General features: G+C 37.9%; 2 protein-coding genes across 6 annotated transcripts in view; both read left to right on the forward strand.

The window, feature by feature from the left end:
- Position 1: 1 nt before the first annotated feature.
- gabra6a (gamma-aminobutyric acid type A receptor subunit alpha6a) lies at positions 2-11,963 on the forward strand. Of its 5 annotated transcripts, none has more exons than XM_051859768.1 (11): positions 266-560; positions 1,043-1,079; positions 1,171-1,277; positions 1,899-1,966; positions 2,196-2,416; positions 2,568-2,650; positions 3,754-3,897; positions 4,445-4,597; positions 5,935-6,206; positions 8,248-8,477; positions 10,576-11,963. In XM_051859768.1, exons 1-11 carry the CDS (start codon positions 557-559, stop codon positions 10,586-10,588), a joined length of 1,332 nt encoding a protein of 443 aa, XP_051715728.1. In that variant the 5' UTR covers positions 266-556; the 3' UTR covers positions 10,589-11,963. The 5 variants fall into 5 exon arrangements, with proteins under 5 accessions (XP_051715730.1, XP_051715728.1, XP_051715729.1 ...); XM_051859769.1 differs by having other exon boundaries at positions 5,935-6,182; positions 10,576-11,961; XM_051859770.1 differs by lacking the exons at positions 266-560; positions 1,043-1,079 and adding an exon at positions 2-141 and having other exon boundaries at positions 10,576-11,961.
- Positions 11,964-13,077: 1,114 nt separating this feature from the next.
- Positions 13,078-23,771, forward strand: part of gabrb2a (gamma-aminobutyric acid type A receptor subunit beta2a) — a 53,202-nt gene continuing 42,508 nt past the window's right edge. Inside the window, 3 exon segments of the mRNA XM_051859765.1 lie at positions 13,078-13,643; positions 13,737-13,828; positions 14,387-14,454. Coding sequence (XP_051715725.1) covers positions 13,570-13,643; positions 13,737-13,828; positions 14,387-14,454 — 234 coding nt within the window. The 5' untranslated portion in view covers positions 13,078-13,569.

The raw sequence follows: 23,771 nt of genomic DNA on the forward strand, positions 1-23,771 counted from the left end.
GTTGCAATGACAGCTATTGCTACAGTGCAGAAGCTGGATATATTTCTCATACATTCTGGCAATATCTCTCAGTGTCTTCTTCTGCAGCGGAACGCTGTGGCAGCACGGATCAAGTGCGACATCTAGTGTATCGGAGAGGAGGTAAACAAGAGTACAGCTTTGTCTCAGACAGTTGGTCTTTCTCGCAAAATAATGTCTTTTTTTGTGTATGTGTTAAAATACATCGGCTGAGTTGAAATTACTTTATTGTTTACGTGCATTTATAACACTTTATATTGCTCTGGCAATAAATCTATTTAAATAGTGGTTAGGGAAAGCAAAATAGACTAGATATATAAAGACGGTCCTATTAGTTATGAATGGGAGAAACTGCAACGCGCAATATGGCGGAATACGTCCCGCCTACTAAGTAAAAGAGCCAATCGCTGATTGATAAAGTCATTGCGTCACTGCAGCTGCCGTTAGAAACTCGCGCTTAGGACTGCGCATGCACATTGGCTTGTCTAGCCTGAAAAATAAGCTTTTTAACGCTATTTGATTATAAGAAACAACATTTATGGGTCAGTTCATGTCATACTTATTTGCTGATTTAAAATATGGTATTTAATTGCGAGTTCGCCAAGCTGTTTTTGAGATTTCAGGATTCCCCCATTCAAATAGATAGAACTTGGTCTTGGATGCCCGAAATAGCTGACCGGAGGCGTTGCAAAATGGCCGCCGAGTGAACAGACTTTCAGGGCAACTGCAGTACGTTTTGTAAAGCTCAAAAGAAGTTTGAGCTTCACAAAACGGAGCAAGAATTTTGCTAGTCGTTGTCTAGTTTGCTAGTTGAACTACTCTTTAACCTGTTGCTAAAAAAGCAAGAGGATTTTCCTGATCCCTTAATTTGATTATCCTCAAAGCTTCACATCCAGCCCTCCATTTACTGCCAGTCATACATACAAGACAGTGCTTCAGTTTATTTGTAAGGCATTCTTGCATCTTATAAAGTAGATTATGACTTTTAAACATTGACAGGTGAATTTATTTATTTTTGCCACAGAAATGGCTTTTCTTTTGGCATTGTTATGCCTCACAAGGTGAGTTAATGGACTAAGCAATGTGTACTTTAAATGAGTTTAATGGTTTATTTAGGTATAAATTCACTGAAAGGACTTTCTTTCCACTTAGTGTTGCAAATGTAATAGGAAAGCAAAAGATAAATTCTGAAAATATAACACGGATTCTAGACGGACTTCTCGAGGGCTATGACAATCGACTGCGGCCAGGATCTGGAGGTAAGCATAGGCCTCACGGCATTGAAATAATGTAATATTAAGATTTTCTATACTGGGTCAAAGACATTTAGATGTCGGCATCAATAAAAATGTACAAAAAGGGATTTTATATACATAGAAAGCACATTAAATGCAAGTAAAACGTCTACTTTTAATGTTTCAAATAAGTTTTGGGAGAATAAAATGTCAAAATGTGGGTGAAATAGGCCATTGTCATTCAGTGTAACACTTTTATTTATGTAAAAAATTGAAACAACATACTTCTGACCTGTACATATTAAAATATATTAAGAATAAGTGAGCATACTAAATTTATTACATTTTAAATGAGTAAATAGATTTTTGTTGTAAATATCCATGACAAGATTGTTACACTGAATGACATTTTAGTGGGTGTATTCTGTAAATCATGGAAAAAAATTAAATTTTTGCTTAGAAACAAACAAATTAAACAGGACCCATTCTGATGTACTGAAAAACAACAACAATTCAAAGCTGTATTACACTTATTGTTTTAATGCTTGAAAACCCTTTCTCGTCTTTGACCCTACTAATACATTTCAAATAACTTTGCTATAACATTATGACTGAGTCACATTTTTGCATGTATTAACTTCACAGTCTCTGTAACTGAGGTCAAAACGGACATATTTGTAACAAGTTTTGGACCAGTATCTGATGTTAATATGGTAAGAAAGTACTTTATTTTATTGTTTTATTTATGTACAAATTCAACATCACTGGCAAATCTTAGTTATAATGCTTCGGGTCCTGTGGCTAAAGTAGATAAGCTGAACTTCTTAGTCTCTCTCGGTTCATACTAATATCAGTATGTCAAGCCTCTCCAACAATATGAATTCATATTGGTTGTAACTAAAAACAGAACATGATTCACAGAAATTGTTTTCTCTCTCTCAGGAGTACACTATGGATATGTTTTTCCGCCAAATGTGGGTTGATGAGAGGTTGGCCTTTCAGGGGCCCATTGAAATATTGCCTTTGAACAACCGCATGGTGGACAAGATCTGGACACCTGACACGTTTTTTCGCAATGCAAGGAAATCACGTGCACACAACACGACGACTCCTAACAAGCTGTTCCGGATCATGCAAAATGGAACGGTCTTTTACACTATGAGGTAAAATGATCAGTTGAGTTCTGAATAACACTTGATAGGAAACTTGAAAAACTGGCTAGAGTTTCCATTTTAACAATATAGATCTTATATAATCTTAAGATCTGATATAATTTGGGTCACCTAATAAACATATATTTTCTCTATATTTTAGGTTAACTGTAAGTGCAGAATGTCCAATGGTGTTGATGGACTTTCCTATGGATGGGCACACATGTCCTCTCCTGTTTGGAAGCTGTAAGATCGATCTGTCTGTCTGTCCATCCATCCATCCATCCATCCATCTAATCATCCATCCATCCACAGCCATCCATCCATCCATCCAATCAACCACAGCCAAACATCCTTCCATCTATCCACATCCATCCATGCATCCATCCATCCATGCATCCATCCACATCCATGCATCCATCCACATCCATCCATCCAACCACAGCCATCCATCCATCCATCCATCCACATCCATCCATCCATCCAACCAACCAACCACAGCCATCCATCCATCCATCATCCATCCACATCCATCTATGCATCCATCCATCCATCCACAGCCAGCCATCCATTCATCCATCCATCTATCCACAGCCATCCATTCATCCATCCATCTATCCACAGCCATCCATGCATGCATCCATCCATCCATCCATAGCCATTCATCTACAGCCATCCATCCATCCATAGCCATCCATCCATCCGTCCATGCATCCATCCATCTAGCCATTCATCCAGCCATCCACAGTCATCCATCCATTAATCTGTCCAACCATCCATTGCCATCCATCCATTAATCCATCCATCCATCAATGCACATCCATCCATCCATCCATCCATCAATGCACATCCATCATCCATCCATCCACAGCCAAACATCTATTGCCATCCATCCATTAATCCATCCATCCATACATCCATCCATCAATGCACATCCATCCATCCATCCATCAATGCACATCCATCCATCCATCCATCCACAGCCAAACATCCATTGCCATCCATCCATTAATCCATCCATCCATCCATCAATGCACATCCATCCATCCATCCATTAATGCACATCCATCCATCCATCCACAGCCAAACATCCATTGCCATCCATCCATCCATCCATCCATTAATGCACATCCATCCATCCATCCACAGCCAAACATCCATTGCCATCCATCCATCCATCCATCAATGCACATCCATCCATCCATCCATCCATCCATCCACAGCCAAACATCCATTGCCATCCATCCATTAATCCATCCATCCATCCACAGCCACCCATCCATCTGCAGCCAAACATCCATCCATCCACCCACCCACCATTTTTCAACTGCTTTCTCTTATACCTTCAGATGGTTACACTAATCGTGAAATTGTCTACACATGGAGGAAGGGTCTTCAGGCATCTGTAGATTTTCCTCCAGAATCGTCAAGCTTACTTCAGTACGATCTTGTGGGCCAGACCTTGTTCAGTGAAACATATAAATTCAGTACAGGTATGTTTTTAGTTATTGCTTGGTTTTATCAGAATATTACAGATGTAGCACGTCAAATGTCTTGTACTGGTACTACAGTGAATGACTTATCTAATTGTGTGTGTTAAGAGCTACAAGTCAGGCTGATCCCCGGGCAGCTTTCCCTCTGACAGGCAATCTAAGATGCTTAGCTGATCAGGCCTAATTCATGATGTCTGTCTTTAAAAATAGCTGCGTTGCTATAAGCCTGTTCTAGGCTCTGATCGTGTACCAAAAATGACCAGGGTCTCAGTAATGAGAAATTTATAGGCAAGCAAAAAGGCAGGGACCACCTGCTTGGGTACCCATCAAATCTGTGGAAATGGATCAGGCACCTAAAAGAAAGGAAGTTTATCTCTTACCTTCTGACTTTGCCTTTTCTTGTAATTAAGGACAGAAATTAAGAGTCAAGTAAATGTTTTGGAAACCAGTTTGGCCAAACGGCCCTGAACAGAGCATCATACGGATGTGTGCAGGCTGCTGGATTTGCATAATTTGTCTTCTTCGATGTCCTCTTGGCACCGTCTAGGTCTGTATTCTGTCCAGGTTGTCCATTTCTATCTTCAGAGAAAGCTTGGCTACCATCTTATCCAAACGTACATCCCTTTGATTATGGTGGTTGTGCTGTCACAAGTCGCGTTCTGGATCAACAAGGAGTCTGTTCCGGCTCGAACAGTGGCTGGTATGAGTGTCAAATGGTCATATATATCTTTGAGTATTAAAATGACATTGAACATCAAGTATGTTATGCTCAGCAAGGCTGCATCTATTTGATCAAGAAATACAGTAAAAAAAACAATAATATTTTGAAATGGTATTACAATAAAACAGAACTGTTTTCTGTGTGATTATATTGTCAAATGTAATTTATTCCTGTGATCAAAGCTGAATTTTCAGCATCATTACTCCAGTCTTCAGTGTCACATGATCCTTCAGAAATCATTCTGATATGATGATTTGCTGCTCAAGAAACATTTATGATTATTATCAATGATGAAAACAGAATGATGAATTACAAAATGTACTCTATAACAGAGTACACTGCAAAACAGCATAATGCAATGCGCTTGACTTGACCTTTCATTTTCAGAATGATGAATGAACTGGAAGTAATATCAGCCTCAGTTTTTTACGTCTGTTTCTTGACTCTTTATTTGACCGTACTGCCAAATGTTGCATTTATATTTCTTCCATTGTTTTTAATTAGATAGTCATTCGCAATGCTTCATGGGATTAAAGTTCTTATACTCACTAAAGCAGTTAAGTACATAGTAGGGATGCACCAATATGAAAATTTTGGCCGATACCGATAACCGATAATTCTTTATATTTGAAAGCCGATAACCGATAAATTGGCCGATAAATCTAGATCCAAATTTTTATGTAATTTTTGAGAGCCTGATTACAAAAACAAAAGTTTCACATGTCCCAAGCACACAATTATAATGTTCTTATTATAATTTTATGTAGCTTATATGACAAACTTGCGCTGTACATTGCATTTAACTATATTTTCCTTTTTGAAGTGATTTCAATCATATTTCAAGCAATTCAAAACCATCATGGTGAACAGTGCACATCTGAAGTGTCTCAGCTGAAGGAAATAATCCATTATTTATCGGTTTTAATATTGGCCAAATTTTCTTATTGGACCGATAACATTAAAAATTAACATATATCGGCCGATACTGATATGGTGGCCGATATATCGTCTAGTACCTTTATCTTTTTGTCCGATTTTCAAATACTTTTTTGCTTCAAATCTAATTTTGTAATGTAATTCACCTCGTAGCCGGTTGAAATGGTTCATGGCTTATAACACTTTAACAAAGACTTAAAATCCCTATGTGAGAAATGAATGGGAAAAATACCTCAGGAACCAACGCCACTAAAAAGTGGCAACTACTAGTGGTCTTAACAATTCACTTTTTTTAGTTTGTTTCATGCTCTCAACGTCTCATGCTTTATTTCTCATATTTGCATGTACTTCATGTTCACATAGTCCCTTCTGACCTTCAGGAATCACCACTGTGCTCACCATGACGACTCTAAGCATCAGTGCCCGCTCCTCACTGCCCAAAGTCTCCTACGCCACTGCCATGGACTGGTTCATCGCCGTCTGCTTTGCCTTCGTGGCGTCGGCCCTCGTTGAGTTTGCCGCGGTCAACTACTTTGCCACGCTCGAGGCCAACAGGGAAAAACGCAGGCTCTCCAAGGGCTCCATTCTGGAGTCTGTAGCCCAGGGCAGCGACGACGAGCCGGAGACAGTAACTATCTGCTATGAGCCTCGCGTAATTAACACTGTACTCTGGTCGGAGCTCCGATATGCACAACACAAGCGCTGCTCTTCACAAACCACTGAACTGTGTCACTGTTATTGTGATGCTAAACGAGTGTCACTGCAGCTGCATACATACGCCTCCCACAGGGGTGGTTAAATACCTCTAAAGACATATTTAGCACGCATAACTAATCACAGCACATGGCTTAACCTTAACGTGTCCACAGCTGTGTTAAGAAGCGACTTTGATCAGGTGTTCAGTCGTCCGTGAGGAGTCATTCACCTGCTCTGTGCAGCTCTCGCAGCCATGTGTGAATTGTAGTTCTTATCTGTTTTGCTGAGTTAGATATGGTAATTCAACAGGCGTGTAGCGTCTCCCGGGACTGCTCTCACACGGGGAGCTCATGGTTGGTGTTTTAAAAATAGCCCTCGTATTAAAACCACGAGCCATGACTCTTATAATCTTTCACCTGTGCTGTGGATCCATTTGCTCCAGTTCTCTCTCTGGCTTAGAGACGAGGACTGTTAAAGGGGTCATGAACTGCGTTGTTTTATCGTGTTATAATGTTTCCTGGGGTGCACTTATAATGTTAGTATGCTTTTTACATCAACAATTGTCATAATTTAGAAATAAAAGGCATTTTTCCTACCCTGATTTTAGCTCTCTGATTTGAACGCTCTGCTTTAAGGGGCGTGTCTGCTGTGAGACTTCAGTGTAAACGCCCACTGCTGTGATTGGCTGACATCTTTGCATATGAAATAACTAAGTATTACTCTCACTAAAACTTTTAGCACATTTTTACTATTACAGCTCTCAAGGTTAACTAGATCGTGGCATGAAAGGTTGCAGTGATGAACATTGTAGTCGATCACAGACATGTTGTTGAGCTCATGAAAGCAGTGATCTTGTCATTGTAACTCAATTTCTGCACACTAACGAATGCTTTCATCATAACTAATAGTGCAAACGTGATGTAACTAAGAGATTCGTTGAATAAAACGGAAGTTTTGGTTTGAGTCCAGAACTCAGTCACTGATAAACTCGCTCTGTTTGATTGACAGCTCCAGCGATTGTAAAGGGAGCGTTCTTTGATCGCTTTCTATATATATTTTAATTACAGTTTAAATAACAGATTATTTTCATCCTACTAAGAGAAACAACATGAAGTTGAGCGTTTAGTCACTGGTTTGATTTACTGACACACAGACAAAGATCATCTGACTGTACATGAATCATTAATATCAGATCAGACATCAGAATGAACACAGTTACTGACATGTTGTTGCATTACTGTCGAGTCCATATCGTAAAAGTCTGTTTGCACTGAAATGCGATTGATTTACCAAAGAATCCACAGTGAAATGTACCGAATACAAATAAATAAAGCTCAACTGAGACATTCACATTGTTGAAAATAAATAACCATATTCCTGCTTTAGGATCCTTTGACAAGTAATGTTATTTTAGTCCTGTATCGCTCTTCTCTCCTCCTCATCTCACTAACACACCAGTGGGCGGGGCTAACGCTGCAATGATGAAGTAGGCGTTGATTTCTTCTGCGGAGGCGGAGTTTCACCTATCTGGTGTCAATAAAAGCTTTTATTGGACTAACAAGGAAGTTTTCAGTTCTGAAACTTACATGATATTCTTATAGTACGATGATCTCTTATATATCAAAAGCTCAAGGAAAAGTTGATTTCTGAATTCATGACCCCTTTAATCAATTAATAGGTTTTTACTGTAGTATTTTTAGTCTTTTACCTTTAAAATTGGAATTGTTTTTTTTTCTTCACACTACCCCTAATTTCAGCCTTCATTGAATTATTTTATTTATTTTTTATTTTATTGAATTATGCCAATTTTCTGAGTATATATCTGATATATATACACATACATACATACTAATTGATTGTTTTTGACATCTGTATATCACACTTTAATTAAGAGATTTTTTTTTTTTAATCAGTACCCTAAATGCTGGTATGTTTCTCTTATATCAGCTTGATTTGTCTCTTTCAGTTTCTTGATCTATTCTTTCTTTTCATCGTAGCCTCCGTCTGATGGCTATGGTCGGAGAAGACGAGCAGACTCAGTGTTTGAACCGCCCAGGACTCGCATTCCCATCTTCCTTCAGGGCTCAGCTGTCCCACCCAACATGATGCTGGCAGGCACCAGCGCCATAGACACGTATGCCCGCATCCTTTTCCCTCTGGCCTTTGGGATCTTCAACCTCGTCTACTGGTACATCTACCTCAGCAAGGACACCTTGGAAAAGCCCAGGTCTGTGCTCTTATAACGTCCCGGACAGCCCACTATAGTTTTTAGTATTTTCTGTTCATTTATGTGTTCTTTCCCTTGGTTATAAAGGGGGAAATCACCAATCACTTAATCTGAAATGAGATTAAAGGAGCATTCACACAATGTCGGAATTACTGTATTTACAATATTTCTGAAAAATCGTTATCATAGAACTTAGAAAAATATTACAAAATTCTCGGAGATCTCCGACTTCACCGCAACGTCATGCAGAAACACTCAAAATGTCAATAGCAGTATTTGTCTTGTGTTTACTAATTTATATAATTTACTATTGTTAAAATCTTAATAATGCAAGATAGAATATCCGGGTTGTCATGATGTGAGCACAGCATACATTAAAGGATTAGTTCACTTCAGAATTAAAATTCCCTGATAATTTAATCATCCCCATGTCATCCAAGATGTTCATGTCTTTCTTTTTTCAGTCGAAAAGAAATTAAGGAAAACATTCCAGGATTTTTCTCCATATAGTGGACTACACTGGGGTTCAACGGGTTGAAGGTCCAAATGTCAGTTTCAGTGCAGCTTCAAAGAGCTCTACATGATCCCAGACGAGGAATAAGAGTCTTATCTAGAGAAACCATCGGACATTTTCTACAAAAAATAAATTTATATACTTTTTAACCACAAATGCTCGTCTTGCACTGCTCTGTGATGCTCCACGCATTACATAATCACGTTGGAAATCACGCATTACATAATGACGTAGGCGGAAGTACTGCGGAAGGATGAAAAACTCATTTTCTCCTCCAACTTCTAAATCATCCGACATCGTTGTTTTACCTTTTTTGGTAAACTTACGCCGTCGTCACGCGTGACCTTTCCAACATGATTACGTAATGCGTGGAGCATCACAGAGCAGTGCAAGATGAGCATTTGTGGTTAAAAAGTATATATATATATATATATATATATTTTTTTTTTTTAGAAAATGTCCGATGGTTTCTCTAGATAAGACTCTTATTCCTCATCTGGGATCATGTAGAGCTCTTTGAAGCTGCACTGAAACTGACATTTGGACCTTCAACCCGTTGAACCCCAGTGAAGTCCACTATATGGAGAAAAATCCTGGAATGTTTTCCTTAATTTCTTTTCAACTGAAGAAAGAAAGACATAAACATCTTGGATGACAAGGGGGTGAGTAAATTATCAGGAAATTTTAATTCTGAAGTGAACTAATCCTTTAATAGCAAATGGAAACGTTTGCTTCACAGATGTTTTTCATGAGAAAAAGACTAACTTGTCTAACTTTCTTTTCAGAAAATTGTAGGACAAACATGTGAGACAAAATAATAAAGCACTCCATTGTAATAAAGCACTCCATTTTTGGTTACAGGTCATAATGCAAAATATACAGGGATGGTATTTATTTTTCCTGAATTGGGAATTGTGTGGTTTTCATATTTATTCCTGCCCCGTAGCTTATCTTCTCATCCCAGCGACACAGAATGCTGTAGATGTGTTTTTCAGGAAACATCATGATGGCACACAGTTTTCCACTGGATCTTTTATCGAAACTGTAAATACATGAATAATTTCTGAAGCTAAAACAGCCGCAGGACTTGAGCAGGTGAAAACAGGAGAGATGATGTTCCTTCTGGGTGACTCTGTTCCTGCGGTTGTTGAGGTTAGAGCCCCATCCAAGATTTATCACTTCGGGCCAACTCTTAAAAAAAAAAAAAGATCCCCTGCCACATTTTTTTTCTCCTCCGAAGAATGCTTGAATCATCTGATTTGTTCAAAGGGATCATGAACGTCACATTTAATCCCAAACTTCCCTCGATGCCGAAGGCACGAGATTTACCGAATCAAGAAAATCAACACATCCTCTCAAAATAGTCACTTATCAAACTCAAAGCTAAAGTTTCATTATTAGTTTCCTGAGGGGAGCTGAAGGCAGTCATTTGAGGCCTTATAAGATGCAATAATGTACGACTTAAAACGGCTCAGAAAAAAATGATTTTCATCAAACATTAATCACTGACGTCAGGCGCGTGTGAACGCTTGTATGTCACGTTTTCATCTCTGCTGATCTTGTATTTGTCTTTTATCTCCTCAGGAAGATCGAGTGAGTTTCTCCTGAGAAGCGCAAGACATATTCAGCATTGTCTACTCGGCTGGACCTCTGTCTCTCACTTTCGTCATCTAGAAACTTCATCCCTGATGGAGCACGAGTCTGTCTGACACTGTTTGACAAGCATTTGATCCTGTTCCTTTCGAATTTTATCACCTACATATATATATACTTTCCACTCCACTTGGCTTTATATTCACAGCCGAGGGCCACGTCGTTATACTAACCCTCCTCTGGTTCTGCTCTAGTTCTTCTCTAGTTCTGCTCTTCTGCATGTGTGTGTGTGTGTGTAGCATTGATGACATAATCTGCAGCTCTAACTGGTGATGCAACATTGAACCAATGCTTTCAGTGGCCTGCCCTCTACAGAGACGCGGCTCGCACTGCACGAGATCAAAAGCAGTGGGTTTATACTGACAGCTTCAAAGATTTCGCCTTGAAAATAAAGGAGAAAAAGTGTATCCTCAGAACTGAACTTTTACCAACACCATTCACACGCATGCGTTTGCAGCAGCTTCTCCTGACGCGGTGGCGCTGTGATAGAGGGATGAAGTAGATCTCAGCGTGGGGGGTGAATGTTTAATATGTATTCTCGGCTCGCGGTTTATTTAATGTTCTCTGATGTTTCTCTAGTTCGCGGCTCTCTCTGTTGGGAGAACATGCACATGTCCAGGAATGCATGATGATTCAGACAACTCATAATATAATTATGCTTAACATCATAAATGGCTTTTAAAACCCATTTGGAGGAGACAATGCGGCACTGAAGAATAAACATGCAGGTGCTAATGTACATCTTAAGTACATTCATTTACTGAATTATACTTTGCATTGTGTGTATAGGCATTAGCATTTTGCCTAATGTAATTAGGATATTTTTTCTTTATATATGTTTGTTTGTCTGAACTCATGCTAAACATCAAAAGAGAATCATGTAATGGCACATTTTAAATCATGTCTGTAACACTGTAAAATATGGTTTTTCGAAGTTCTAAATAAAGATGATTGTTTTTGCAAATATTATTTCACTCTTTTAATTCAATGTGTTACTTGCTGTTTCTTTGTAATTAATTGTATACTCAAAAAAATGCTGGGTTAAAAACAAAAGTTGGGTTGAAAATGGACAAACTCAGCGATTGGGTTGTTTTAACCCAGCAGTTGGGTTAAATGTTTGGGTTAGGTTTTATTTAACCCAACTATTGTTTAAAAATTATTATATGTCTGGCTTAAAATGAACCAAAATATGTTGGAAATTAAAAATCAGACACATAATTACTAGAGTCAACAATAATAATCAAAAGGTGAACATTTATTAATAAGCAATTTAATAAATGTTTGTTGTTTAATTATTATTATTGGACAAACCCAACCGTTCGTTTACATTTTTAAATTAATTTTTTAACCCAATGGTTGGGTTTGTCCATATTTGACCCAAATTTGGGTTGAAACAACCCAACATTTTTTAGAGTGTACTGGGTTAAAAACAACCCAAGTTGGGTTAAATATTGACAAACCCTGTCATTGGGTTGTTTTAACCCAGTGATTGGGTTAAATGTTTGGGGGGAGTTTTATTTAACTCAACTATTGTTTAAAATTTACTAGATGGCTGGCTTAAAATAAACCCAAAATTGGAACAGGTGGACATTTATTAATAAGCAATTTCATAAATGTTTATCGTTTAATTATTATTCATTAAACTTATTAATAAATGTTCATTTCCAACCTATTTGGGGTTATTTTTAAGCGAGCAATACAGTAATTTTTAAACAATAGTTGGGTTAAATAAAACTACCCAGCATGTTGGCAAACATTTAACCCAACTGCTGGGTCTCTGGGTTTGTCCATTTTTAAACCCAACTTGGGTTGTTTTTAACCCAGCAGTTGGGTTAAATGTTTGCCAACATGCTGGGCAGTTTTATTTAACCCAACTATTGTTTAAAATGAACCCAAATATGTTGGAAAATAAAAATCAGACATAATTACTAGAGGCAACAATAACAATCAAAAGGCGAACATTTATTAATAAGCAATTTAATAAATGTTTGTTTATTCATTAAACATATTAATAAATGTTAATTTCCAACATACTTTGGGTTCATTTTAAGCAATACAGTAATTGTTAAACAAATAATAATAATTTTTTGAGTTAAATAAAACTACCTAATGGTTGGTCAAACATTTAACCCAATCGCTGGGTTTGTCCATTTTCAACCCAACTTGGTTTGTTTTTAACCCAGCATTTTTTAGAGTGTAAAAATTTACCAGCAATTTCAGAGTTAATTTTTTTTTTTCAGTGTAGTTTTGAGGTCATCTAACTATATATTAGTCAAAGTAGTGAACTCCTGAAACTTGACAAAACAATATTTTAACTGATCTTAAATGATCGATCATTCGTCCTGCACTCGGGGGCGTTTCCAACCTTTTGTCCAATCAAATGCTCTCTAGAGTAAGAACGTCCCTCCCCCATAACACCACCTGTTTCTGACTAACGGTCGCAAGCGGTTATTCACGTTTGTGACTTAAACTAAAGACTCCTGTTTGAATTGGAAATACACCGATTTCATTTGGTCTTTAACTGTAATATGTCATTCTCCGTTTCTCTCACAATAAATAAATCGCGAAGTAACTCTCAGGGCTCTTTATTTCGAGAGGTAATGACGAAGTTCGCTATGACTGAAACCCCTTCACGTAACCTTCAGGACGCCGCACTAACCTGTCAACTTCCAGATTCACACACACGACTAAAATGCTGCATGAAGATCACCTGATGTCTTCTTTTCTTGACTTGGTTTATTCAGGCGTCCCTTTAATTTTTCCCCCGCAATGGAAACAGCTCATCCAGCATCATCAGGAGCTGCTCTTTGATCTGGAGCTGGCGTGTGCGCATGCGCAGCTCATTGCCTTCGCTGCACTGGCTTCAGTAAGTTGGATGTGCGCTGTCTTCATCATCACATCCAAAACCCCATCAAAACTGTTGCAATGGAGAGTATCGGAAAAACCCCACATATCATCTTGTTATGTCCGCTGATCGTGGCTGTGGCGTGCGGGCAGAGGTATGGTTGCATTTTGTGCCTTTTTCGAAAAGAGAATATTGTGGTTTTGGGGATGTAAGAGGAATTTACGAACATCTCGTGATATTATTGCAGTAGCAGAGACCCGAGCAATATGCCAGTGGTCAAAGACACCGTGGACAGACTCATGAAAGGATACGACATTCGGCTGAGGCCAGATTTCGGAGGTAATGCATGAGTAAAATTCGTATAATTGTTGCATTTGCTCTGTCACGCGCACTAACATGCCCAATTACTCTTGTTCATTCATCTTAGTATCTGATCAGGCGTGCATGAGAAAAATGAACGCATGCTTATTTAATGCTATTTTTTTTTTCTTATTCCAGAGAGGGATTCTAACTTGGGGATCAATTCAATTTGCAGTGCAACTTTTGTTGCATCATGACTGCAAATGAAATGTCATGCTTTAAAATCTCCTTTGATGCACGCGCATACATACGAGTCCATCAGAGAAGATGCTCAAGCTGTTCTTGATAGAAGGACACGTATAACTGCTCATTTGTCAGTCATGCAGTTGCATTTGTGCGTTCACCTCCAGTGCTTGTTACAAATCAACAATTTCATGCGCATTGCCACGTGAATTTGGGGTGTTGGTGTTTCATATGCATGTATAATATGTGGTGTTTCACATATGTAATGTCATAAGTGTGTGTTCATGCATGCATGCATGCATGCAATTTCAATCAATCAGTTCCTTTTTAACCATTTTCCCTTCTCTCCATCAGGCGCTCCGGTGGCGGTAGGGATGAATATAGACATAGCCAGCATAGACATGGTATCCGAAGTAAACATGGTATGTTGCATGTAACAGTTTTTATGTGTGCATTATGTTAAAAATGCAATGTCTAACTTGCTGTTGCTCACACATGATGATTAGATGTGAAGCTGCAGAAGTTCATTGGCATGCTGCGGTATCTGCTCTGCATTTCGCTGCTACATTTGAATTCAAAACACACGCGCACTGGCGCACTCGCACGCGCACCCGCACGCGCTCCGCATGTCTCACACTGTGTTTTTGAGACCTGCAGTTTTGAGAAACAGAAGCACCTACCTTCACACTCAGTGTGTTTTTTCGCAAATCTAGTTCAAGGTGAGCGTTGCCCTCTCAAGGAGAAAGACGGCACGTGCCATGCGCGCTCACAGAATCATGCGTTTCTTTCTGGGTTTTGCGAGATGCACATCTGTGAACGGCATCTGACGATGTTTTTGTGCGAGTATCTTCCTTTTTAAAACGACCCCAGACATTAAATTGTGATGTCAAGCAACATACCTACTGTTGATGGGGACAGCTGAAAAGTTTATGTCGCGCATGCGCACCCTCTGTCGGAGGCAGCGGGTAGCGCAGCTGTAATTGCAGGGGAATATGTATGGCTGTGAAATTAAAGATTTATGGCTCGTACTCATTGCAGCTTTATCATTTCAGTGGGGGTGATAGAGTTTGTTTTCAATTCATTTCCCAGTCGCTCCTTTTAACTCGATGAAGGTGAAATGGACTGTGCCAGGAGCTCTACATTTTCTGTGTGGAAAAACAAAAGCATGCCTCGTTTGCAAATTGAGTTCACACATAGACTATATTTATAGAGCTGTAGATGGTGTACACACACAAGTAGGTGAGAATGTGTATATTACTTACCTGTATATTACCTGGATGTGGTGTTTGATCCATGCACAGGGCTTCAGAAAAATTATCTGACGGCTATCCCATGTACATAGAATTCTGTATCAGGGAATTTTTTTAATTTGTTTGGAGAAGTAATTTAAAGTCCTCCTGTGGTGAAAATCAAGTTTTTAATGTTGTTTATATGTCTATGTGGTGTTTTTAAAGGGATAGTTCACCCAAAAATGAAAATTATGCCATGATTTACTCACCTTCAAGCCATCCTAGGTGTATATGACTATCTTCTTTCAGACGAACACAATCGGAGATATATTTAAAAGTATTCTTAGTCCTCCAAGGTTTATAATGGTTGTGAATGGGGGCCGCGTTTTGAAGTCAAAAATAATGCATCCATCTATCATAAAAGTAATCCATACGACTAATAAAGGCCTTCTGGTGCGTTTTTGTAAGAAAAATATCCATATTTAAAACTTTATAAATTCAAACAACTAGCTTCCGGCTTGAGGGTGAGTAAATCATGGGATAATTTTCATTTTTGGGTGAACTACCTCTTTAAGACAAACCATGTGCAAATTCATATGTCAACACCATTGCTGAGTATTTTCTCTTTAAAACTGCAGTGATCTAAAGATAGTTTAAAAAACGCGATTTGAAATCGCTGGTGTTTCTGATGTCACAAACTACCTTGTAACCAATCACGTCAACATGTGGACGGGCTTTCGCATATCATTAACTATAATCGCTCTGAAGCAGGAGAGTCTCATATATATTTTTTTTCTGGTGATATAAAAATTCGGGTAGATTTAGCAATATAGCAGGTGTATGATGTATATTATGATGTTATGATATGCCTTTCTCCACCGACGTTCTAGTTGTTCAAAACATTTCAGAATATTGTTTGTGTAACATTAGCAACACACTATAAGCAGCTGTTTGCTAATGTTGTCAAGCAAAAGTCTAATCATATTGATTACCGTCATGTGTCGGATGTTGTAAAAGCGATACCACTGTGCAGCGTTTACCTCAGTAAGTTGACCGAGTGGATCTCTTTAGCTTGTGCGAGTGAGTGGAGGTGGGGCTAATTAGCATATTCATAGATCTGTGTATACTAAATGAAGCAAGGTTACATTCAAGCTATTTTAAGGCATGAAGATTTTTTTTTTTCACATGAAAAAATGTTTAAATATGTCATTTTGGTCATCAAAGATGAGTTTTAAGGGATAAAATGATTAACTACAGTGGGGCTTTAAGTAAATAAAATCTTAAAATATAATGGAAATTTCAGTAGTTGCATATAAATTGTTGTAGTTATCATCAGCAGATATAAAACATACATTCAGCTGGAATTTGTTCTTTGTGAATGCAAAGTTTTTTTTTTTTTTCTTAAATCCTCATATACAGCACATTTTCTGAATAAAGTGCACTTTTCCTAATTTTTGTTTATGATAGCATCACAGGCACAACTCCCATGTTTTTTGTTATGAGAACTATTAGATATGTTTGGTTATTGTAATTTAACATATTAACCTACTAAACTGAACTAGTTTTGAATATGTCAAATGTCTATTTTGGCCTGTCCCACCTTCGAGGACTTGACTTTTCAACCGTATCCAACTATTAAAGTCGGTGTTAAATAAATTGGTGTTCATATGTTGACCTTCAACCAAAGTTATTTTAATACAGAATAATGAGACAAATAATTTTCTTAAATTTATGAGACATAAGTTGATCAACAAGAACTACTATTATGTGCAAACCTGTTCTAGCATACGTTTTATTTATGTATTAATTTTAAAGTCCCCCTGTAGTCAATAATTTTATCCCTTAAAACTCATCTTTGATCACCAAAATTATATATATTTTTTTTCCTGTCAAAAATATATATTCATGCCTTAAAATAGCTTTAATGTAACACAACACCCTTGCCTCATTTAGTATACGTGGAGCCATGAATATGCAAATTAGCCCCGCCTCCACTCGCTCACACCAGCTCAGAGATCCACTGAGGTATACTGAGGTAAACGCTTCACAATGGTATTGTTTTTTTACAACGTCGGACACATAATGGTAATTAATATGATTACTCTTTGCTTGACTACGTTATCAAACAGCTACACAGCAAAATCACCAGAGTTAAATCAACTCTGCTCGGACTACATATGGTCTATGTAGTCTCTAAATAGTGTTAAAGTAACACTATTAAAGTTAATGTTAAAGTTAATGAGATAATTAAGCAATTAATTAAGTGATGATTGAGCATTAGTGATGAACACCTGCTGTTAACAAGTATAATCACTGAAGAAAAGAGAAACACAAGAACTACAACTGACTTCAGCCACAGTCTGAGATGAAATCAACTGAAGATAAAAGACATTATATCTCTCAAGATCTCAGCAGAGGCGGATTACCTTTTCTTCGGTGATTCTGCTTGTTAACAGCAGGTGTTCATCACTAATGCTCATTCATCACTTAATCGCTTAATTATCTTATTAACTTTAACTCTGCTTCAGTGTTACTTTAACACCATTTAGAGAGGGACCACGTGTACTCCGAGCAGAGTTGATTTAACTCTGGGGATTTTGCTGTGAAATAATGTGTTGCTAATGTTACAAACACTTTAAACAACTCAGAACGTCAATGGAGAAAGGCATATAGTTCTTCATAACATCGTAATATTCATCATACATCCGCTATATTGCTAAATCTACCCAATTTTTTTTTTATATATCAACAGAAAAAATTTACCGGGATTTTAGAGACTCCCCTGCTTCAGAGCGATCATAGTTAATGATATGCTAAAGCCCGCCCCCACATTGACGTGATTGGTTACAAGGTAGTTTGTGACATCACAAACATCAGTGATTGCAGTTTTAAGGAGAAAATACTCAGCAATGGTGTTGACTTATAAATTTGCACATGGTTTAAGCATATTAAAAACATCATATAGACATATAAACAACATTTAAAACTTGATTTTCACCACAGGGGGTCTTTAAGTTAACCGCAAACCTCATTTAAAATGAATTAGAAAATAAAACAGCTCCTGTAAATTATATTTTGACCTCGTTAGGCTGTCATTTTCTGATCGTTCATTTACTAATCTGGACTGACTGAAAAAGCCATTGATATTCATGGCTCAGAAGGTGCAGTGACCCCTGCGAGGAGTCGCGGCTGTAATTCAGTTTTAAGACGGGCCTGTGGACGTAGATGCTTCATACTGTGTAGTGATGTGCCTACAAATTACCTTTATAGATCTGTCAAGTTTGTTGCTTGTCACGGTTGAGCTCTGGAATCCCTAAGAGTTGGGTAGAAAAGATGAAAATCTTTGTTTTCTGCAGCTCCAGCAAAATTGGATTTTCAGCCGACAGGATCCTCGACTATCCTAAGGGTTGACAGGGTTGATCTCTGAGATTTGCAGCCATTAGTATCTGCTATTTCCATTCAAAGCCATGCAGCGTTCGCTCTCATGCTTGCCCTCGTACCAGTTTACCGTCTCATTAGTCCAGCGTGATGCCCGCGTCTTAGACAGATGTATGATCTCTCAATTAGGAGCGGCACGGATGCCCCAGGTGTCTTTGTTAGGCGTAACTGCTTGGAGCGTTTTGTTTTAAAACGAAGCAACCCCCCTCTCTTCATCTCCTCCTGCCTGCCATTTCACACGGATGTAAACAAGAGTGTCCGCTGTGTGTTAAACGTGGCCAAAGAAGCCTCGACCAAAGGTCACCCGTGTTGTTTGGCAATGCAAATCTTTAGGCCAGTCCACGCAAGTTGCGTTTCCGTCGCTTGACATTAAAACGCGAGCTATTTTTGGAGAGAGGCCGAAAGAAGAGGCAAATGCGGGCCATGCTCTCTGCATCTGATGACTCATTTGAGGAAGCAAAATACAAATGGGATAGTATGATATTCCAATCGATCTGTTGCATTTGCTCTGGCCGATTGCTAACACGAGGTCCTCTGTTTGCTGCCTGCATAAATTACGCTTGAAATGACCTTTGTTTGCGGCTGGGACGGTGGACATGTCGAACGGTTTTCTCTGAAAACATAATAGTCACTTCAAAGGAAAAGATTCAAGCAGACTTGTGCTAGCTCATGGGCTAAATAATTACCGGGGCGGAAACATTGCCCTTATATGTATCATTATCCTGACAAGCATTAATTGCTTACATGAATAAGAGGCAGGGCCGTGCAATGATAGCCTGTGAAATAACAAATGGATGAAAAGACAAATTTAGACTCAATTAGATTGGTCGACTTAATTACTACTAGTGTGCGTAATTGTAGATCATTTTTGCCTAGTCAGTTAGTGTCTGTTTAGTCCTGTTTTATTGAATTCCCAGCTGATAAACAGTGTGTTATTTAGTGTTATTTTTACTTTTTGTTGCTATGACAACACCACCCTTGTCAAAAAATGCGGGGTTAATGTGGGCTCTTCTCTGTTTCGATAGATTATGTTTTAAGGCAAGGCTGCAGATTGTTTTTATGAATTCTTTCATATTTAACGTCGTGCGATTGTGGATTTAGCTACAGCCAGAAATAGAGTGGCAACGCTGTGGTCACATGACGTTCTCCTCCAGACAGCAGCAACTTGTATTATAATTTCATACACTGATGAGATCTGCAGCACATCTCACTCTACTGAGAAGCTTATTATAGTTCTTGCAAGGCTTTTTTTTCTTCCTCGCTAATTTATGCGATTAATTCACCACAACCCGTTAACGTGCACCTAGCACGACTCCTTTTAGACTTTGTTTTGTGGGTTATTTCAGTCTTTTTGTCTTGTAAACTTGACATTTAAAGTTTAAATATTTGGAGAATGCAAATGCTGCTGTGTGTTGCTTACTGAATTGCAGTACTGAATTGTGATTGGTCTTACCTTGCTTGCATTTATTTAAAGGGGTGGTTGATTATGATTTCACTTTTTTAACTTTAGTTAGTGTGTAATGTTGCTGTTTGAGCATAAACAACATCTGCAAAGTTATGACGGTCAAAGTTAAATGCAAAGGGAGATGGTTTCTTTTACAGAAATATCTGTTTAAGGACTACAACATACGGCTGGTAGGGACTACAACGAGCTTCTTGGGCTGCTTTAGAGAAGAGGAAGAGTTGTTGTAACTACATAAATTTATCCACTTTTTTGCTGAAAATCGCCATTTTGGCTGCGTGAGATTCTCCAGCTTTGTTGTTGTTCAGCAACCAAAGCGCAAGCTGTTAAAGCTCCGCCCTCTTCTGGAAAGGGGGCCGGGAGCAACAGCTAATTTGCATTTAAAGGGACACACACAAAAATTTTGAGCTGAAACTTCACAGACACACTCTGCCGACTCCAGAGATGTTGTGAAAAGGGGCGTTATAGGTCCCCTTTAACTTCTTATACACTGCAAAGATGTATTTCTTGGTGTTTTGATTGTGTCTTGACAACCACATATGCCTGGTTTCACAGACGAGGTCCCTAGTCTCAGACTAAAATGCATGTTTGAGCTGTTTTAAATGAAAGCATCTTGCGCTGTTTATAAAAGCTAATTGAACTAAGGCCTAATCCTGGCTTAATCTAAGCCCTGTCTGTGAAACCGGGCCTAAGTGTCTCTGATGCCGCATTTCATTTACGCAGAACTAAATCCTAAACTTACCTAAAGCCCTAAATGAATAGTTCACACAAAAATGATAATTCTGTCATCATTTAATCACCCTCATGTCATTCCAAACCCATAAGACTTTTTTTAAAAAGATATTTTTAATGAAATCTGAGATTTCTGTCCCTCCATTAATAGTCTACTCACTCAAGATGTACGCTTCAAAATGTTCATTAAGAGAGTATGAAAAAGAAATGACGTGTGAGAACCAATGAGGTTCATTCTACTTCAGCAAGAACCAATGAGGTTCTCGCACATCAAACAAGTACGTTTGAGCTTCTGTTTATGTTTGCTGATCAATGTTTATAATTTAAACCGCTTGATTCACATGCATTCCTTTTACGATCACTTAATGTACGTTTTGAAGCCTCAGTGTTTTGGGTGAATAGTAGGGGTGCAGGGAAAAATCAATTCACATGAATCGAGATTCTATCTTCTACCGATTCGCATCGATTCACATATTTCAAATATCGATTTTCTTAGGTGTTACACTTCTTTAACTTTGCAGTACTACTTAAAGTTATTGACACGTTGTGTTATTAATCACAATAAGCCACAAAAAGGAACTGCGAACGGTGCTCGAGTTTCGGCCGTGTGTCCGTCAGTGCGAGCACCGTTCACGGTTCCTTTTAGATGCATGCGATCCCGGATTCAGTTCTCTCACAGCTTATTGCGCTTGCATGATCAAATACACACACAATTATGTCAAAATGCACATAGTGTGGAGTATTCATGTGTAAACAGTCTGTTATGTCCAACGCAAACGTAAACAGTTAGGAGAAAATCAGATAACAGGAAATGTAACAGTATATTAGATCCGTGCATTCATTCTTAAAGGGACAGCAGCCTCATAAACTGTTCTGTCTGTTTTATTAATGTTAATTGCTTTTGACTGAAACACTTTTGTATCTTTAATATGAATCAATTTATATTTAATTCATACAGAGTGTTTTATTTTTACATTTGATTATTCAATTTTTGTAGTATTTCTGGCTACATGCTAAATAAACCTAGGCTACTCTACTTGAAAACTTAGTTTATTTAATTTATATATTTTTTTCTATTGTATTTGTCCTATTGTTTGTAATTTGCTTTTTTGTTCCTATTTTTAATATCAAAAATAAAATAAAATTGCCTGCCTTGCTTTATTACAGAAGACTGCTAGTCACGTGTGTAATGATTGCAGTCAGCTTAATAATAATAATAATGTATTGGGTTGACTAAAATGAGAAGAAAAACAAAATAAATTCACCTTAAAAAAGTTCACCCAAAAATGAAAATTCTGTCATTAATTACTCACCCTCATGTCGTTCTACACCCGCAAGACCTTCGTTCATCTTTAGAACACAAATTAAGATATTTTTGATGAAATCCGATGGCTCAGTGAGGCCTGCATTGCCAGCAATGGTACTTCCTCTCTCAAGATCCATAAAGGTACAAAAAACATATTTAAAACAGTTCATGTGAGTACACTGGTTCTACCTTAATATTATAAAGCGATGAGAATACTTTTTGTGCGCCAAAAAAACTAAATAATGACTTTTCAACAATATCTAGTGATGGCCGATTTCAAAACACTGCTTCGGAGCGTTATGAATCTTTTATTTCGAATCAGTGATTCGGATCGCATATCAAACGGCCAAACTGCTGAAATCACGTGACCACTGATTCGATTCGTAAAGCTCCGATGCTTCATTTTGAAATCGTCCATCAATAGATATTGTTAAAAAGTATTTAATATAGGATATCGCACAAAAAATATTCTCGTCACTTTATAATATTAAGATTTAACCACTGTACTCACATGAACTTTTAAATATATTTTTAGTACCTTTATGGATCTTGAGAGAGGAAGTACCATTGCTGGCTATGCAGGCCTCACTGAGCCATCAGATTTCATCAAAAATATCTTAATTTGTGTTCAGAAGATGAACGAAGGTCTTACGGGTGTGGAACAACATGAGGGTGAGTAATTAATGACATTATTTTCATTTTTTTGGGTGAACTAACCCTTTCTTCAAGACCTATTAAACTGTCAACCGCAGTAACACAAAATAGTAAACTAGAATTAAATGTATGTATATATATCAAATTGAAATTTGATTCAAAATCGAGAATCAATTTGTAATCAAATCGTGACCTCAAGAATCGATTTGAATCGAATTGTGAGGTACCAAAAGATTCACACTCCTAGATATTCAATGGAGGGACCGAAATCTCTCAGAATTCATTAAAAAATATCTTCATTTGTCTTTTAAAGATGAACGAAAGTCTTAAGGGTTTGGAACGACATGAAAGTGAGTAAATGATGACAGAATTATAATTTTTGGGTGAACTATAACTGTAACACTATTCTTTTGTTGAATTATTCTTTGTTCAAGGGTTTTCAAGGTTTTTTGATGCTAAGAATCCTCAAATATGATGATCCTCTTGCGAAGGATCCACTTCCTAAAATATATAGGCAACTAGTAAGACTAGTACGTGTCAAGAAAGGATTTCCATGTATCAATTAATATCCGTTAATTGAATTAACATCACATGACTGTAAGTAGCCGTGTAATAAGCAGAATAATGTTTTTGCGTAAGGTCGAGTTATTTGCGACGATCAGCTGACTGTTCATTATCCCTTATATGGAAAAAGTCAACCATAAGATGTTTTCAGAACAAAGTTTAATCAAATAACAACATTAAACTCTGATTTCCAAACTAATTCTGCAAAGAGGCGCTCGGTTGTAGATTAATTTGAAACACCTGGCATTTGGAGTCTGTCTGACATTGCAATAAACTTTGCCACTTAATCACGTCTTCGACATCAAACGTTTATCTCCAAACATGTCATCAGCATCCTCATCACGGCACTTGCAG

The sequence above is a fragment of the Ctenopharyngodon idella genome, chromosome 14 (assembly GCF_019924925.1).
Source record: "Ctenopharyngodon idella isolate HZGC_01 chromosome 14, HZGC01, whole genome shotgun sequence".
NCBI classification, from domain to species: Eukaryota; Metazoa; Chordata; class Actinopteri; order Cypriniformes; family Xenocyprididae; genus Ctenopharyngodon; species Ctenopharyngodon idella.

Bases quoted from the DNA above. Each gene is read 5' to 3' on its own strand.
- gabra6a (XM_051859766.1), top strand. From the start codon at position 1,100: ATGTGTACTTTAAATGAGTTTAATGGTTTATTTAGGTATAAATTCACT. The intron at 2,651-3,753 runs GTAAGATCGATC...TTATACCTTCAG, and splicing joins TCCTCTCCTGTTTGGAAGCT to ATGGTTACACTAATCGTGAA. The intron at 3,898-4,444 runs GTATGTTTTTAG...GGCACCGTCTAG, and splicing joins AACATATAAATTCAGTACAG to GTCTGTATTCTGTCCAGGTT.